At 35.5% G+C, this 19,361-nt stretch overlaps 1 protein-coding gene across 3 annotated transcripts; it reads left to right on the forward strand.

Moving 5' to 3' along the window:
* The first annotated feature begins 473 nt into the window (after positions 1-473).
* On the forward strand, positions 474-18,372 carry LRIF1 (ligand dependent nuclear receptor interacting factor 1). Of its 3 annotated transcripts, none has more exons than XM_019920045.3 (4): positions 474-1,136; positions 11,914-13,423; positions 14,683-14,955; positions 15,757-18,372. In XM_019920045.3, exons 1-4 carry the CDS (start codon positions 1,069-1,071, stop codon positions 16,207-16,209), a joined length of 2,304 nt encoding a protein of 767 aa, XP_019775604.2. In that variant the 5' UTR covers positions 474-1,068; the 3' UTR covers positions 16,210-18,372. The 3 variants fall into 3 exon arrangements, with proteins under 3 accessions (XP_019775604.2, XP_004329125.3, XP_019775606.2); XM_004329077.4 differs by having other exon boundaries at positions 477-1,136; positions 11,922-13,423; XM_019920047.3 differs by lacking the exon at positions 11,914-13,423 and having other exon boundaries at positions 496-1,136.
* The last annotated feature ends 989 nt before the right edge of the window (positions 18,373-19,361 follow it).

The raw sequence follows: 19,361 nt of genomic DNA on the forward strand, positions 1-19,361 counted from the left end.
CCTCCCACAACTTCCTTCTAGTCCCAGCTGAAGCCAGAGACTTAACCTGTTCCTCAGATAAGAGATTTTAACAGCGGGAATCAAGAGACTTCTGCAAAGTTTTTCTCTGGAGATCCAAATAAAGATGCCAAAAAGTAAGTCTATATGGGGAATTAAACTTTTAGAGAATCAAGTAGTTAACTATGACAATAAGTAATTTCGAGAGAGAATTAATGGGGTGGAGAGAGAGATTAGGTTAAATCTCGAGGCAAAGCTTCAAGAAAGGAAAAAAACCAAGAAACCCTCAGGAAGTAGCAATAATACAGGCGCTTGCCACAGGCAGGCGTCTAAAATTTTCTCACGCCAGGAGTGCATATGGCTTCAAAAGAGCGCTCCGATGTCTTTTAAAGCACTGGCGGGAGAGGAAACTTACACTAGCGGCGAATACAAAGGCAGAAACTTTGCGATTGACCCCGGAAACATTTTATTTTGCGTAGGTATCTGGAGAATTTTCTTTGGCGATTCGTTACTTGATCCGGAAGAAGAGACAGCAAACATCACCTGCGATTGGATCGCAGAATAAGGGCGGGGCGTTAGCGAGCCATTCACCTTGGCGACCGGATGTGGCGATACCGGAAGCTGCTAGGCTGAGCTTTGCTCTCGCTGGCGGCCTCGGTGGGCGGGGTCGGCCGAGCCCGTCTGGCTTGGTCTTCACCACTGACCCGGCACCGATAGGGGCGGCACCATTAAGGCCACGCCTCCCGCGCTGATTCCCGGTGACTCTGGAGCGATGTCCTAGGCGCTGAGGCGGAGACTCAGGGCTGTTTTCTCAGAGGTTAGGGACGGACCCGCCCCGTCAGCCTCTTCGATTCTTCCGGTTTCTGGTGGCTGCGCCGCCTCCATCCGAAGCCTGAGGATACGCCCTCTCGAGAGCCCGCCGTCGCTCTCCTTTCAGCTTGTAACCTCTCTGAGCTGCTACGGGGCAACTCCATCCCTACATTCTCTCGCTCTGGTTCTCGCCACTTGGAGGACCTCGGCCCCGACACTGCCCCCTTTCCTGGATGTACTGGTCCCTTCCACTCCTCTAAAATGTCCAATAACCTACAGAGGGTCTTCCTGAAACCTACAGAGGAAAAGTCAGGCAACGCCTCGCACTGGTAAGTACCGGTTTCGAATCTCCCTCGACATGGCCGCACCTCGCCCGTCTCTTAGCAGGATGTCGAGTCGGCCGTCGTTTCCTGACGTTCTGCAATTCAGATGCCTTTGATCCCGCTGGGTGAGCACTCCAGGGGAAGTTCGCGGCAGTTTGGCACTTAGAGCCCTTAGAGCACATCCCTGTCGGAAACGTAAAACCTCTTCAGAGCCTGACGCAGTCAGCCTCTGCCCTGGCTCCGCAGGACTCCAGCGTCTGAAGTTTCATAGGCTGACAGAGTAGATCTCCACGGGAGAGGAAAATCAACATGGCCGGCGCGCCTGTGTGAGCAAAATCTTCTGGAAGATTCTCGCGCACTCTCAGAAAAACACGCAGCAATCCGCGCGGATTAGCAAGTGCAGCTCAGGTGGCGCTGGACCTTCAGGGAAAATAGCTGTAATTTAAGAGAGTTAGTGAGAAGGAAAGGACATATTTTTGTGTAATTAATAAGAGTATATGAATATAGAAACCGAAAAATTGTTCTGGAATAAGGGAATCGATTTTTTTTAAATTTCGAATAATAGCTTTATTTGAAGATAAAAGTGAAGATAGAGAAATTATCATGTAAAGTTAATCCCTTCGAACAGCATATTCGAAGCAGGTGTAATGAGAATGTCGTCTCGAATTGGATGTTTATGTAGAGGAACTACATTTGTCAGGGGGAGATTCTAGTATTTCTTAGACACTTATTTGTAAATTTAGACAATAGTTTATCACTAACTCAGTGGTTTTTTAAAGCTCATATTAATCAAGAAGAAATAAAACTGGAACAAAATTGTTTGCTAAGGTAGAATATTTTAAGTTGTACTCTCCATGGTTTGTGGGTATATAATAAGCGGCGAGAAGAAAGTTAACGAGTCCCTGCAGAAGGAAAATGTGAAGAAGAAGGCATGGAAATGGAGATATAAAAATCATGGAAAAGCATTCATGATTGAAGAAAATCGGGCTCACTAGGTTTAATGCTAGCTTTGCTAGTTACTATTTGTGAGGCCAAGTGACCTGGTTTCCAGTCTGTAAATAAGAGCACCTAGAGGTATTTTAAGGATTAAAAGAATGAATATACTAAAATACTTAGTATAGGAAAAATAGAAAAGCATTATTTAAATGTTAGCTATTATTATTATCGTAAGGATACAACTTTACTTCTGTACAAATTTTAGCCCAGGAAGTAGGTAGTTACAAGTAGCTATAAAACCTAATTGTAATAAACACTTTAAAAAAGTATGCATAATATTCTAAAGAGAAATGGTCACCAAAAGTGTTGAGCTAAAACCATATGGAAGAACTGCCAAGAAAGAACCATTGTATTTCAGATCTTAACAAGAGCCAGCTTTTGTGCATGTATGTTTTTTGTTGGCTTATTTTTGGTGGAAGTTGAAGGGGAAGGCAGAGGTAGTGCCCTGTATAGATATGCAAAAATAGAATTAGTCTTTAATGATTGTTCATTTCTTCTATCTTCTTTTAGTACCTGGATATTTTATAACATCTGATTTACCCTAATTTAACACAATTTGTTTCAGGATTGCATTCTTTTTCAATATCAGAAATTAGAGTAAGAACCTTACTTTTTGTGTATTGTGTAATTTAACTCTGTTATCCAGTTTCTACTTCTTTTGGCTATCTATATTTTTAAAACATTACAAGTTGAATTCTGTTTTAGTTACATTCATCAGTTATCTGGAGTTCATTAACTCATTGGTTTATGCATTATTTTTTATCATTTTTGAATGCATTTATTTCTTCAAATCCTCGATTTTAAATCACATACTTAAGACATTTACAAGATGCTTTTCTGAAACAATTTGACATTTACTTTGGTTATTGATTGCATATTTGATTCTATTCTTTTTTATAAGTAACAATCTGCATGATGTCCAAATATACTTTTGCAAATAGTTGGATTAATGTCATCTCTTTAGTTTATTGGAAGCTTCATTTTCTTATATTTCTTATATTTTCTTATATTTTGATGGTATAAAATCATTTTTTTCATAAGTTTAAAATGACTATATGATTTTATTATTTTCTGTAGGTACTTGAATTTTTCTTGAGTTACTTCTTTCCTGCTGTAAAGTTTTTCAGTAATGTGATACAGAATGTTTATTGTTTAAAAAGTATCTCTTATCAGTGCATAAAATGTAAAACCCAAATTTAATCTTATAATACAAAGGAAAAATCTGGAAGATATTTGTGACAGTAAACATTAAGTTTATTTAGATTTGGACTTCATATGCAAAGAGCAAAGCAGGAGTCAGAATGGTACAGTAGAGTTACAAAGACCTTGGTAGAGTTACAGAAACAAGGTAGAGTTACAGAGACCTAGGTTCATATGCTGCGTCACCACTTATTATCTGTATCGTTCAAACATTTGGTTAAAAACGTTCACTGAGTGCCTGCTATGTGACAGACTGTGCTAAATTGAGAGGCTGACTAAAGAGTAGGATATGGGCCATGCCCATGAAAAACCTTAAGTCTGGAGGTGGATATGATGTAATACACTTTTTAATAGTGTTATGTACAGGATGATGCTGTGAGGGCATACAGAAAGGGAATTGTAGGAAAGGTTTCTGGAGTGGCTGAGTTGGAGAATGGAAGTATCAGCTATCCAATTAAAGATGAATGCAGGCTATGTCAGGAAGAGGGAATTGATTAAAAAAAACAGCAGTATGACTTATTACTAGTAATAAGTGGGATAAATAGAGAGCTCTTAAGGGTTTGCTGAAAAGATTAGACTTCATCTGTTGGACAGCCTTCAGAGGATTTTAAGAAAAGAACTGTCATGGTCAGGTGTCGTTTTAGGTAACTGATGGCAGTGTGGATTTGGGGGTGAGGGGTCAGGCATATAAGGATTCTATTTCAGTTGTCCTTTCAGATATTCAGAGAGCCTGCACTAGCTAATGTAGAGCAAGGGTTGGATTCAGAGAAATATAGAAAGGAAAATAGGCAGACCTTGTCAGTGAACTGGCATGAAGAAAAGTGGATCAATTATGATGCCAATTTTCTGGGTAGATATTGGTAAATTAATTGAGGTGAGGAACACACCAAGAAAGCAATCAGTGAGATATTTGAATCTGAAACTCAGGCAGGGTCAGAGCTGAAAATAGAGAGTGATAGACCGTTGGCTTCTATCTGCCTTTGTTCTTAAATAGGGAGCTAAAATGGGTGTCCTCAGCAGGGGGCTTGGTTTGGTTAGATAGATAATGTTTCATTGTCAGTTCAGTGTGCATTTAGTTTTGTACAGTGTGTTATTATCTTAGCTTTTGTGATTTGTGTGTGTGTGTGTATGTGTACGTGTACGTGTACGAGAGGCAGAGAGAGAGAAAGACACACATACCATAAGGCTAACTGAAATCTATTTCTCATTAATCTCTCAGTTTATTCATGAATTTTTGGGACCCTGTTATATTAGGGTTATGCTAAAGTAAATACAAGAAAATGCATGGGATTGCCCAAGAAAGCATGTCTCTGAATAAGTTATTTAATATTACTAAATCTTCATTTTCTCAACTATAAAATAGGAATGGCAATACCTACCTTGTTGGACTGTTTATTAGGGTTAGAGTTAATGACAACTGTTTACAATAACATATCTATTATGTATATAATATTATATGGTAAATATTATCATATATATTATTACATTATGTACTTGTGTATGTTATGTATGTACATAATGTTGAATCAGAGAGAGTAAGATGGAAGAAAGTCTCTTAGCAGTTGAAAATTTTGCAAAATTATCTACGAAATGTTCAGTAACCTGCAAAATTTTTATCATTCCATATCTAATCTGTAAATGCTTCACTCAAAATTAGAATAGTCAAAAATGTCAGAAGTTATATAATATTATAAGTATGTTTAATGTATCTTTTATTAAATTTCTCACATTTTCAAAAGATTATCTGATTCATTTACTTGTTCTTGAACACCAATTATATATTTTTGTGGAAGATGATATCTAGCTTATATTGGGAGCTTATTAGAATCCCAACCAGTTATAGCAAACCTTTACAAATGAAGAAAGATTCAAAGAGGTTAAGTAAATTTACCAAAGTCAATCAACTAATAATTGGAAGAGCCAGGATTAGAAGCCCATAATCTTTATAATGTATTCCTGTGTTCTATTTTAAAGCCTTAAACTGTATTAGTTTTCCAGTGTAGTTTCTCAGTTCACATCCTAGTTGGTTTAAAGTAATTAGCATGTTGATTACTCTTCTTTTTAAGTGACCTAACCAGAGCATGGGATGCAAAGTCCGGTTTTAGTTTTAGTTCTAACCTTAACTAACAGAATATGATCTTTAAGAAAACAGAATCTTTATAGGGTTTTAGTATGTTAAGTGGAAGATCTCTTCTATAGCTGAAAAATATATATATTGATTGAAGAAGTATGAATTTCACCCTGATTTATCACTTCTTTCCTTAGCATTCTGCATTTCAGTTTAATTTTTAGAACTCATTCCATTTGTTACTAGGAAATCACAGACTTTTTTAAAATCAGAGTTTGTAGGATTCAATTCAGCCAATATTGTCTACAGTGTGCCAGTTGCTCTATTAGGTGTAGAGAATATAGATATGAACAGAATAACCTACCCTTAAGGAATTTATGGTCTCTGGTAGATTGTATGAATCTCTACTGATATACTGACATAGAAGAAACTGTATTTTCCTTCCCTTTTTTGGAGGGGAAATGAAGAAGAGAGGAAAAATCCATGATTAGATTTGAAGAGTTTGTGCAATATAAATGTTTTTATAAAGCGGAAATATAGGGGCCATGTAATAAAGTATGTGAATGAAGTATCAGAATTCTGTGTGATTTGTTTAACTAATATGCCAATTAAAATGTGTTTCCCCCATGCAAATAATTAATTATAAAAGCGTGTGTTCTGCTCTGTTGAAGCTTCTAATGTGTTAGCCAGGTGTTACTGACAAATGAAGTACATAAACTAAATGAGACTAAACATTAAAGGTATTGAGACATTTCAATATATTTGAAATATTTGAAAGAGCTGCCTTATTTTTTATATAATTTTTTGAGGGCCTACTGTGCTTGGTATTGGAAGAACAGTTACAAAATAAATGATATAGTCTCTGACCATAATGGGTTTCAAGCTCACTGAGGAAAAAAATACTTTACTAATTTTTTAAAATTAACTAATAGATCAAAGGCTTTATAGAAGGCATTATGTAACTCCTAGCATTAGTGGCACCAATGAGAGTGCTTTAGGGATTCCAACTTGGAAGAAATTAATATGAGTTTGAGTGACTAGCAGATATTTCATGGAGAAGATGGATTGATCCTCAGTTTATAACTATGTTTTAAATTGTTAGAGAAGAAAAAAAAACCTTAAAGAATGCTTAGAGTAAATATTGTACATGAGACAATCCAGAATAGTAGAGACCTTTCTGGTAGGACCAGAGATTTTATGCTGAGATGTTCTAGGTGGTACTATTGTAGAGATTGGTTGGGGCTAGATTGTAGATGATTTTCATGTCAGGCTGAATTGGCAATGATGAATTACTGAAACTTTGAGCAAGGAGGTAACAGGATGAAAACAATGATTTAGTCTGCCAGAGATACATAATGATAATGGCCACAGTCAGAAAAATGAGTTTAAAAGTCAGAGCCAAACACAGGAATGAGATAATGAGGACTAGATACAAGGTGATGCAGGTCTGATCTAGCAAGTAGAAGTGGCAAAGGTGAAGAAAGAGAATATGAGTAAGAGCTGTAAAAAAGAAAAAAAAAAGTTTATAGACTTGGTGATTCATTCAGTATACATTTATTGAATGTTTATCCTTTGTAAGCATCTATACAAAGTACTATGGGTGAATTAAAGGCGAATAAAGAGGGTGGTAAAGATAGAGATTACGAGGTGATTTAAGACCTAAGTGACCTGGAAAACAGTAGTGCTGACACATGACTGGATGGTAAGATAGAGTAGTAGTTTTCAGTACAGAGTAATTTTAACTTTAAAGTAATGGTATTAAAAGTGAAAATGTTTGGTCAGACATCACAAATACGGAATTGAGGTCAATATTAGGGGATAGAATAAAAGGATATAACGTGAGAGTCATCATTGCAGAAGAGATAGTTGAAGGTAATAGTTGAAGCTTTGAACTATTACCTTGGTGCACTCTTTAAGGAAGAATGCCTTTTTTAAATTTTATTTTTTTATTGAAGTATGGTTGATTTACAAAGGAAGAATGTGTTAAAGAAGAAACAGGGTCAAGAACTGTACTTTGGGGAGAAGTCATAGTTGGATACTTAAAATGCAGAAAATGAATAAGAAAGGGAACATTAAGAAAGACAAGAAATATTGTACACAATGGAAATCGTAGTAGAAAGAGGTTCAAGATGGAGGGATAATTAGCTACCAGTACTAATTTCAGCAGAGAGCACCTAGGGAATGAGTATAGAGTAAAGCCAGATTTAACTGTGTGGACATATTTCATAATCTTTGAGAATAAGGTGTCGTAGAATAATGGGAAAGAAAATAGATTGCAGAAGACAGTGGGCTTCAAGACAACTTTTTGGCATATCAGTGACAGAAAGTTGGTAGATGGTCCTAATTATGGTTCATTAACACCATCTACCAACTTTCTGTCACTGAACTTGGCACCCACATCCCAATCTTCTCTCTAATCCTACATAACTTTAGCATCTGTATGGATAACCTCTTTGTCACCTGGTCTTTCAGTACAAAGATCTTTTTCCTCAGTGTTTTCTCCATTCTATCACCAGCTATCCACTTCTGTAGTTCTTGTTATCAGATGAAATTGCTGCATCTACAAAATTCTTGATTTAGGCATCCTGCTTTCCAAACACCAGTTCCTATATTTTAGCTTAGTTGTTTAAGTATTCCCACTCTGACTGTTCTTTATCTGGCCTTCAGTCCATTCCCTTTATTTTCTCCCTATACATTAGCCTTTTATGTTCTCATTTCCTTCCCATCTAGTATAGTTTCTGTATTTCATCATTTGGTAATTTTTTTCAGTACCCTAAAATCTTTTGCTCCTCTTTGATTTTTGTTATACCCTTCTGAAGCCACCCCAATCTTGGATGAACTCAGTGATTTACTTTCTCTGCCTATACCTGGTGAAACAGGGAGACTCTCATGAGCACAGGTTGGTATTACTATGAATTCATGATCATTACCTATCTCCCTGGGCCATCAACCCTGCCTGATGACTGATATTTTCTGAGGTCAGCTTATTTTTTCACAAAGACTGTTTCAAATCTTTTTGATTATCCTCAAATCTCTCCCTGTTTTTGCTCTTCTTAGCAATTGATGTCATATCCTTATTTCATAGTGCAAGTAAAAGCCACTAGATCAGAATTACCTCAACCTTCTAACACCAAAGCTTTAAATTTACCTGCAAATGCACCTAACCTCTCTTCCAGTTCCGATGAAAGGACATACTTCTCCAGCTCTCTTTAAGGTTCAGTCCCTTCAACTGTCTTATGGTCTCAATTTCCTACCTCCTTTTCAAACTTTACATTATTAATTACCCCTCTTTCTCCTTTATTACCAGTCTCTTCCTTTCATTGGCTCACATGAGCATTTATGCTCTAGTTCACCTAACATTAAAAAAAAAAAGAAAAAAAGAAAAGATCTTTTCTTTGACCCCATTTAATTTCCAGCTGCTTTCCAGTTTTTCTCTTCCTCTTACAGTCAAAGTTCATAAAAGAGTTGTCTATCCTTGTTGTCTTCATATTCACTCCTACCAACTTCTTTCCTCACCAAACTGCTCTTTTAAAGCCATCAATGATCCTCATGCCCTTAATTCCAGTATACATTTTTAACCTGCATCCTACTTGGCCTCTCAGAAACTTTCAATAGAATTGCCCAATTTTTTTTGAAACTCTCTCTTCCTTTGGCTTCCATTGCATCAGAATCTCTTGATTTTCTTTCTACCACTCAAAGAAAGTGGGAAGCTGATGAAATGTTTTAAGCTGGGAAGGGCTGGCGTTAGAGTGCTGAGTAATTTTAAAAGGAGATGGTAGACTGAAGAAAAGACCAGTTATGAAGCTACCATAATAGACCAAGCCAGAGATGGACTAGAGTGGGAACAATTGATTTGTAAACGATTGAATAGGTCAAGAGAAATTTAGGAGTTAATATCAACAGGATTTTGTGATAGGTTGAATACAGATGGTAAGAAAGTTGGAATTACTTTTTCAGACTTAGGCATCTAAGATAGTTCGGATGCCACTTACTGAAGGAAGAACACTGGAAAAGACCATGTTGAGTTTTAGGTGCATTTGAGATTCTGAATGGAAATGTCAAGAGGGAAGTTGGACATATAAGCCTGAATCTCAAAGGAGCTAAGATATAACTATTTGAATTGTTGATATATAAATGGTAGTTTAGTTGAAATCATGCATATAAAATAAATCATCTGGGGGAAAGCTTACAGAGTAAGAAGAGAAGAATTTACTCTAAGCTTTGGTGAATTCCAACATTTTAAGGTTGATTCAAGCAGAATGAGTTGGCAAAGAAGACTGAGGAGTCACTACAGGGATAGAAGTATGTCATATCTAGGAAACCTTGGGAAGAAAATGTTTAAAGAAAAGGAGTGAGCATTTTTGTACTCTTCCAAGTACATCATTTATCTCAATAAAAATTGCCTATTTACATGTCCATGTACCCAGCATTTTAAGTTCTTTTAGGGATTGTGGGTTGAACTAGTTTAGAGGCTAGCAAACATTTTCTGTAAAGGACCAGATAGTAAATGTTTAGGCTTTATAGGCCATGTGATCTTTGCTGCAACTACTTAACTCTGTTGTTGCAGCAGAAAGCAGCCATGTACAATACATAAAAAATGTGTGTGACTGTGTACTAATAAAACTTTATTTATGGATACAGAGTTTTGAAACTCATAATTTTCATATATCACAAAATGTTATTTTTGTGATTTTTTTAAATTAAAATATAAAGACCATTCTTAGCTTGTGTACTATACAAAAACAGGGAGAGGGCCAGACTTGGCCCCAGGCTGTAGCTTACTGAGCTACATAACTGAGTCTGGTGCCTAAACCATAACAGACACTCAGTAAATTTTGGTTTAACAAATTAAGTTCTGATCCAGTTTATATTTGCTTTTTGGGGGATAGGGAGGAGGTGAAGGTGGGTTTTCTTCTTCAACCTGTCAAAGCAAGAATTCATACTTTTCTTTATGTTTATACTTCTTTAGAGATTAACTTTTAATTTATTGAAAGTAAATACAACATTTTGAAGTGCTATCAAAGGGCCAGAAAACTTTTAAATATTTATAAGTATATAATTATGTTATTTGGGGTTGCAAAAAGGTAAAACTAAATCCAGTGCTTCCTAAGATGCATAGAATTTTTGGCTTTGATTTGTATTAATACCTGAAGCTTTAAAAACACCTATAGGCAGAAAAACACACCTTTACACTACTGAGAATTCTAATTATTATTATTTTTCATTCTTAAATTTCTTTCATTTAATCTTAGCCATGTAAGGCCATATTGGGTCTATAGGACATGGACTCTGTACCCATATTGCTGGAATTTAGTATGAGAGACAATATGTAGACCAGTGGAAAAAATCCATTAATATATGATGACAACTTATGATATGTACCATGAAGGAAACTAACAGATGTAATATTATTACCTGTGAAGGAAGAGCAAGGGTAGTTAAGGTGGCCAGAGAATGTATCTTCTGGGAAGTATCATTTATGTTGAGAGTTGAGTATATGGGTGGGTGAAGAATAAGTAGCATGTGTGACTACCCTGAGTCCCATGAGGGTTTAGTATTTTCCAAGAACTGAAGGATGGTTTCAGGATAACTTGAGGTGTCTGCATTTAAGTAATCTACAAATAATTGATTGTACAAACAGATACAGATTAGTATTGGATTTTTTTTAAAAAATCAGATAATCTGTGCTAAGTAATAGCTGATAACTTTTAATAGAATCAAAATAGGCTAAGTTAAAAAAATTATTGACTTCCAGTGTATTCCACATTCACTGAAAACCATTCAGCTGAAATGATGTTGCTATTATAAATATGGGTTGACTGACAATTGGAACTAATATGAGTAATTGCCATACCAAGAGCTATTTAACACCAAACATCAAACATGCTGGAACAATAAATCAAAGAAGAAACTGGTTCCTACATGAGTAACTCAGTTTAGTCTCCAGAAATGTGGCAAACTAAGGTATCATCTTAAGAGATGCCTTAAGCAAAAGAATGGCTGACAGTAGAACTTGTCATTATCAGGGGGAAGAATATAGAACAGATTGGGTAGGGGGAGAAAAAAGTGAGGGAAATAGAATAAGCATAAATGGAGGTAAAATAAGAATCCTGGTCAATAATAGTAAAGGAGAAGGACTAGAGGAAAGAATTTAAGGAAAAGAAGGAAGGATGCTAATAGTTTAAGAGGAGCATATTCTAGTAGCTGAAATTTTATACAGGGTAAAACTTAGAAAAGTCTACTTTTAGGAATAAATGCTAATATCTTATACCCATTGCCTAATCATGTGAGGAGATCTATATCAAAGCTGACCATACCTTTGATTATCTCTTCTACTTCTTCAAACTCTTTCTTTTGCAGTATTTCACTTTGAAAACTCAAAGTGACAAATTACATACTTACGTTATTATATTTTATAAATTTTTATTTTTAAAACATAGTGTTTGCAAATACTTGTTTTTAAATAAAATGTATATACCATGTAGTATGTTGTATTTATTTACTCGATGTTCTTTTAAGTGTTTCAGGCTGCATGTACCAAGTAGTTCAGACGATTGGCTCGGATGGAAAAAATCTTCTGCAATTACTTCCAATTCCTAATTCCTCTGGAAATCTTATACCACTAGTTCAATCTACAGTCATGTCTGATGCTTTGAAAGGGAATACAGGAAATCCAGTTCAAGTTACTTTTCAGACTCAGATTTCCAGCTCCTCCACAAGTGCATCAGTTCAATTGCCCATTTTTCAGCCAGCCAGTTCTTCAAACTATTTTCTTACAAGAACAGTAGACACAGCAGAAAAAGTTAGAGTTACTTCTGTGGGAACTGAAAATTTTACCTCATCAGTTTCTAAAGTTCAGAGGCATGGTGTGAAAATTGATGGACTCACCATGCAAACGTTTGCTGTTTCTCCCTCCTCAACACAAAATGATTCATCTTATATTTTAGTAAATACCCAGAGTCTTCCAATGACTGTGAAGTCTCCGGTTTTGCCTTCTGGGCATCATTTACAGATTCCAGCCCATGCTGAAGTGAAATCTGTACCAGCGTCTTCATTGCCTCCTTCAGTTCAGCAAAAGATACTTGCAACTGCAACCACAAGTACCTCAGGAACAGTTGAGGCCTCCCAAATACCAACTGTTATTTATGTATCTCCTGTAAATACAGTGAAAAATGTAGTTACCAAGAACTTTCAAAACATTTACCCAAAACCTGTTACAGAAATAGCAAAGCCAATGATACTAAACACCACACAGATTCCAATGAATGTTGCTAAAGAGACACAATTAAAAGGTGGTCAGCATTCTCAAGCTGCTCCAGTGAAATGGATTTTTCAAGAGAATCTACAGCCTTGCACTCCATCTCTTGTTCCTGTTAAATCTTCAAATAATGTGGCTTCAAAGATTTTAAAAACTTTTGTAGATAGGAAAAGTTTGGGAGATAATACTGTAAATTTGCCACCATTGAGTACCATCAGTCCTAGTGGGACACAATCCAAAAGTATGCCTATTAAAGATAATGCTTTGGTTATGTTTAATGGGAAAGTCTATCTATTGGCTAAAAAGGGGACAGATGTTTTGCCATCACAAATTGACCAAGAGAATTCTGTTTCTCCTGATATTCCACCAAGAAAAGATACATCACAGATAGTAAGTTCAAGTCCAGTCACAGAAATATCCAGAGAGGTTGTAAGTATTGTTTTGGCTAAAAGTAAATCTTCCCAGATGGAGACAAAATCACTTTCAAATACCCAGCTTGCTTCCATGGCCAATCTAAGGGCAGAGAAGAATAAGAAAGTGGAGAAACCATCTCTTTCTACCCCAAACCCACATAGTATGAACCAATCCATTAACTACTTAAAGCACAGTAAGACTTTATTCTCAAAGCCAGACTTTCCAGATGGATTTAGTACAGGACAAAATTCCCCCAGAAAAGGAAATATCATCCACAGCATAGAGAAAATAAGTTCCTCTGTTGATGCAACAACTGTTACTTCACAACAGTGTGTTTTCAGAGACCAAGAACCAAAGGTAATTTTCCCATGTTAGGGTGTTCTTTTTATCTATGTATATAGAAAATTTTTCTTTCTTAATTCTCAAAGTTAGTTATCTATGATACCTCTCTTTCCCTCCTCTCCCATCCTCCTCTTCATCACACACATACCATACGCACATGAATGCTTAAATAAGTCAAAGCTTTCATCTGAAGGAAATGTTTGAGGAGTGTAATAGAGAGAGCTGAAGCAGTATTTTTCTCTAGAATCATTTGGCATGCCAAGTCTTCAAAGCAAAATTAAACAAACAAATCACAGAGCAACAAGATTTAGAAGAGTTGGAGAAGGATAATGTGAATTCAAAGCTTAGTAAAATTTTGTGTGTGTGTGTGTGTGTATATATATATATACATATATATATATATATATACAAACACACATACTTATCTTTGTACACATAAATACATATACATGCATACATATATACTTAAGAGCTTACTTTTAGTATATGAAGAGATTAATATTATGCACAGAGCAGTGCTGGGATTTGTTTGTTTGTTTTGTGGTGGTAGGGAGATATCTGGCAACTTTTTTAGGTAGACGGTAGAAGGGGCAGGACATGGCTAATTAATACCTTTCAGTCATTTGTGGAAAAAGAATTTATCAACATCTTGATTGGGTTGTTTGGTTGTTTTTTGTGTTTTTAGTATACAAGTCTCCTGTTCCTCTTTTTAGTCCTTCTTTCTGAATCATTCAATTACTCAACATATCCACATAGTTATCCTTCTGTTCTACTTAAGATATGTGTATGTGTAATCACTAAATATTTGTACCCACATTTTCCTTCTTAGAGGTCTACTTAATAATGTTCAGTATTTCTCCCCTTCAGTACAGAATTCAATGAACTCCAGAGATGTAAGGAGGTAAATTCTGATTAAGTACAAATTGATTAAAGCTATAAGAGTTTTCCAAAAGATGACAATTTCCAACATGATGTTTTATTGATTATTTTTAACTTGTCATTAGTCTGTATTCTCATTTCATTTGTTTGAGAATTAACTACCTGTTACTTTCCTAGTACAAGAAAGTAAAATTTTAGGAGAACATTTTGGTTTTGCTCAGTTAAGTTCAGCTTTTCAAGTGTGGGTGGTAAGGCAAGAGTAATACAATCCAATCATTTAGGACTTTAAAGCATAGCATTTTAAGTAAGATGAGGTAATCACTTAGTTGCTAGTCTGATAAAATAGCTTAAGTAATTGGCAGTATTGTTTGTGTGTTTTCTTTTCCTATTTCCAGATCCAGAATGAGATGGCATCAACATTAGAAAAAGTTACTCAAGAAAGAAATGACAAGAACAATTCCCAAGGAAGAAGCAATAAGGCATCATATCTGAACAATGATGCTGAACTTAGAAAGATATTTGGTCTCACTAAAGATTTGAGCGTGTGCCTTACTCGGATTCCTCACCATTTGGGCTCTGGAGGAGGTTTTGATTCCTTTAGCTGTTTGGTGAAAAGTGATACTTACAAAGAGACAGAGTTTATAGTGAAGGAGGAAGGGAGAAAACAGGTAATAGATTTTAAAGTGTCCTTTGTAGGTACTCCAAAGATATATGAATGTATTAATTTTCTTGATTTTTTTTTAGTCTTGTGCATTAATATGAATGATAGTTGTTACCAAATTTGCATGTATATGTATTATACTAAAACAATGTTAAGAAGAACCATATATGCACAGGTAAAAATGCATCCCCAGTTAATTAAAAATGTTGCTTTAGGGAATTCCCTACCAATCTAGTGGTTAGGACTCCGAGCTCTCACTGCTGAGGGTCCCAGTTCAATTCCTGGTCAGGGAACTAAGATCCCGCAAGCCACAAGGCATGGCCAAAAAAAATAAAAAAGGAAAAGAAAAGAAAAGAAATGACAGAAATGCAGGGAAAATATAAGCATGCAGATACTCACTGAAGTATTACTTTAATTTAAACATCTTAAGAAATCTACACAATAATGATGAAAATAAAATCCCGATAACTTTGCTTACTGTCTTTCTACTTATAAATATTTCATTATTGTATAATATCCTGAACTTCAGATCTGAAACCGGTCAACCTTTCCCAGTGATAATCTTCCCTATGTGCCTACTCTGCAGAGGAGAAAATAAATAAATAAATTCTATTTCTTATGCTCTTCACATATGGTTGTTAGGTTTTCATAGTAGATCAATATAGCTTCTAATATTTGACTTAAGCAGGAATATGTGAGTTTTTTGTTGAGTTGAATTTAATGGCTAAATATTTGTATCTGCAAACTTTGTTAAATTCGAGAGCACACTATTCAGCAATAATATTTTGTTTTTCTTTTGGAATCTTAGTCAACATTGCAACAGGGTTTTGGTAAGAAAAGAAAAGCAAAAACCAATAAGAAGATGGATCACACAAAGAAGAGAAGAACTGAGAGTGTTTATAACACAACTGTAAATGGAGGGACTAATGTCACCAGTTCCCAACTCGTTAGCAGTATTTTACCAACTTCAAATGTATCACACCATAACATTCTCAGAGGCTGCAACAAAACCAGGGAAGAAAAGAGATCTGAGGTAGAACACTCTACCCATGGGAATGAAGAGAAATGCACACTGAGTTCAAATACAGCTTTTGAGCAAAGCCATTCCTTCAATAAAAACTATACTGAAGATATTTTCCCCATGACACCACCAGAGTTAGAAGAAACCATTAGAGATGAAAAAATAAGAAGACTTAAGCAGGTGCTGAGAGAAAAAGAAGCAGCTCTTGAAGAAATGCGTATGAAGATGAGCCAAAAATAATGAAATGTTGCTATACGTAAAGACCAGTGAAATAGCTGTGTTTTTTCATATACTTTTGCATTAAGTTAATTATAGATGCATTCTGAAAGTGTCTTTGAATATTAAACTTGTCTTTTCATCAGTTGATTATCATTTTATTTAAGGAATACAGAAAAGGTTGATTATATGACTTTTGTGAATAATCTCATGGGGTATCTGAATCTTTGTCTAGATACCTCTTTTTGGAAGGAAAAGTTTTCTATTTTTCTATTACTTTAACTTGAATTCCCCAAGTTTGAATATTTGTTATTGTTTGTACATTTAGCTAAATTGCTCAGATGTTATTCCAACAATAGGTAATTATTGTGTACTTTTTAAATTATACAATCCAACAGAGGAAATCAGCTCTAAACTTAGGTTTTCCAATGGGCTTGTATATCTATATGTCTCTTTACCCGTAAATGATACATTCTCACCATTGTTGTAAGATTTTTTTTAATTTCATGAAAGAAAATGTATTATAGCAGCATTATTTAAAAATTCAAACATTTCTCAAGAGTGAGGGACATTTGTTTTATAACCTTTACAAAGTAGTTTCATATAATACAAAATGGGTTTTAGAATTCAGGCTATATAGTGTATTGTTTGCTTAAAGTGATATGTTATTATTCCTAGGCAAATGCTTCCTTTTTTTGTGTGTGGGGGGGGAATTTGTACATATGTGACTTGGATTGTGTGAAAAGTAAATATGAACATGGCCACATTTAATACTTTTTAAAGTGGTAAAGTGTAGTTTTTCATAATAGAGGCAGACATTTTCCTATCTGGTTATCTTTGATTTAGCGAGTTGGAGAATGGTGTAGAGATGGGGATTAAGGGGGAGGAAAGGGTTATTTTTTTAAAAAAATGATTAACAAATTCCTGGAAGTAGTGTCGGTCAAATAAAACCTGGACATTGGCAACAAAATAGAAAACAATAAGTCAGAAAATACTGAGAAGGAGTAGAACAAATGCAAACTGAGCATCAGCTAGATTCTCTTGCCTTTTTGGGTTTTTGTAACAGCTTTATTAAGATAATTTGTATATCTTAAAGTTCACCCTTTTGAAGTGTACAACTCAGTGGTGGTTATATTCACAGAGTTGCGCAACCATCAACATGATCTAATTAGAACATTTTCATTACCTCCAAAAAACCTCATACCCATTAGCAGTCACTCCCCAGACCCTCCTTCCCCCAGCCATTGGCAACCACCAACACTTTCTGTCTCTATAAATTTGCCTGTTTGGGATATTCATATGCATGGAATGAATCATTCAATATATGTCCCTTTGTGACTGGTTTCTTTCACTTAGCTTAATGTTTTCAAGTTTCATCTGTGTTGTGGCATGTATTAGTATGTAATCCTTTAATTGCTGAGTAATATTCCACTGTATGGATATAACACACTTTATCATTCATTTGTCTATGGACATTTTGGTTGTGTACACATTTGGCTACTAGGATGTTATGTTGCTGTGTTGCTCTGAACGTTTGGGTACATGTTTTGGTGTGGACATAATGTTTTCAAGTCTCTTGGGTATATACCTAGGAGTGTAATTGCTGGTCATACCCTAACTCATTGAGGAACTGCCAAACTATTCCAGGCAGATTTTTCTCCCCCTACTCCACCAAAATGGATCTTGTTAAGGACACCAGTGACTTCCATGTTGCTAGATGCAGTGGTCAATTGTCAGTCTTAATTTATCTATCAGTGGGAATATAATTTCATGAATTATTACCTCCTTTGAAAAAATTTTAAACATTTTATAAAAGAAACAGTAAATGTCCATTGTGGGAAAATTGAAAATACAAACTAAAATATTAAAAATTCACTTTCCCATCAAGCTAAAACATTAAATTTGGGGGCTAGGAGATACATAGTTAAAGGCTATCAGTAAATAGATATTATTTGAAGTCATAGGTCTGGAAAACTTCACTTAGGGAAACAGTATAAACAGAGAAGTTAAAATGGTGGGCTCATGTCAGACTACATTTAAAGGTTGGAAAAAGGGCAATCTCAAATGAATTTTGAGGATTGGAAGATTATTGAATGAATTGTATTTACAAATCCTTGAATAGTGCTTGACACATAGCAATGTATCAATGTTTGTTAAATAAAATAAATTCAACTAAAATCATTCTAATAGACATGTTGCATCCATTTTCATTTCATTTCATTTTCTTACCTTCTCCTTTTGATGTTTTCTGCTTCTTTTACTATTAAGGCTTTGCTGCTCATGGAATCATCAAGCACCACATTTCTTCTGATAATAAATTCCATGGTATGGAAATGTGGCTTGAATTCTTTATAGCAAAATTCTCAAAATTTGTTTATACTGATGGTCTCAAACTCCTACTTCTCACTCTGAAAGTCTCTCAAATTAGGGTTTTGTCTTGACCACTCCACTAAACCTGTTTTTCTCAAGGTGTTCAACAATCAACATATTGCTAAATCTAATGGTCAGTTCTTAGTCTTTATCTTATTTGACCTGTCAGTAGCATTTGACACTTTTTATAAGTCTGTCATTGAAATTTGTTCTTCACTTTGCTACCAAGACACCATATTCTTGATTTCCTACTACCTTATTAGTTGCTCCTTAGTCCCTGGTTGATTCCTTCCCTTCTCCATGATCCATAATATTGGAGTTACATACAGCTCAGTCCTTGTATGTCTTTTATTTTATACCTATATTCAGTCATGATAGTCTCACCTAGTTCTCATGGATCAAATTACCATCCATATTCAGGAACTCTCTTCTGAACTTCAACATCGTGTATCCAACCACCTTCTTGACATTTCTATTTAGAAGTCCAGTGGGCATCTCAAAATTAACACAGGCCAAACCTACGTTCTAATTATCCACACCCACAATTTGCCTCAACCAAGATCTTCTTTATCTCAGTTAATGACAAATTCAGGCTTCCACTTGTTCAAGTGTACACACTTGGAGTAAACCTTGATTTTTCTTTTTCTCATGCCCTAGTCTGTTAGGAAATTTTCTCCATTTACCTGGAATCTGATCATTATTTACCACCTCTACTGTGACAACCTTGCATTATCTCTCATTTGGATTATTGAAAGCACCAACTGTCTCCCTGCTTCCATCAGTGTCCTCCTACAACCTTTATTTAT

The sequence above is a fragment of the Tursiops truncatus genome, chromosome 1 (genome assembly GCF_011762595.2).
Source record: "Tursiops truncatus isolate mTurTru1 chromosome 1, mTurTru1.mat.Y, whole genome shotgun sequence".
NCBI lineage: Eukaryota > Metazoa > Chordata > Mammalia > Artiodactyla > Delphinidae > Tursiops > Tursiops truncatus.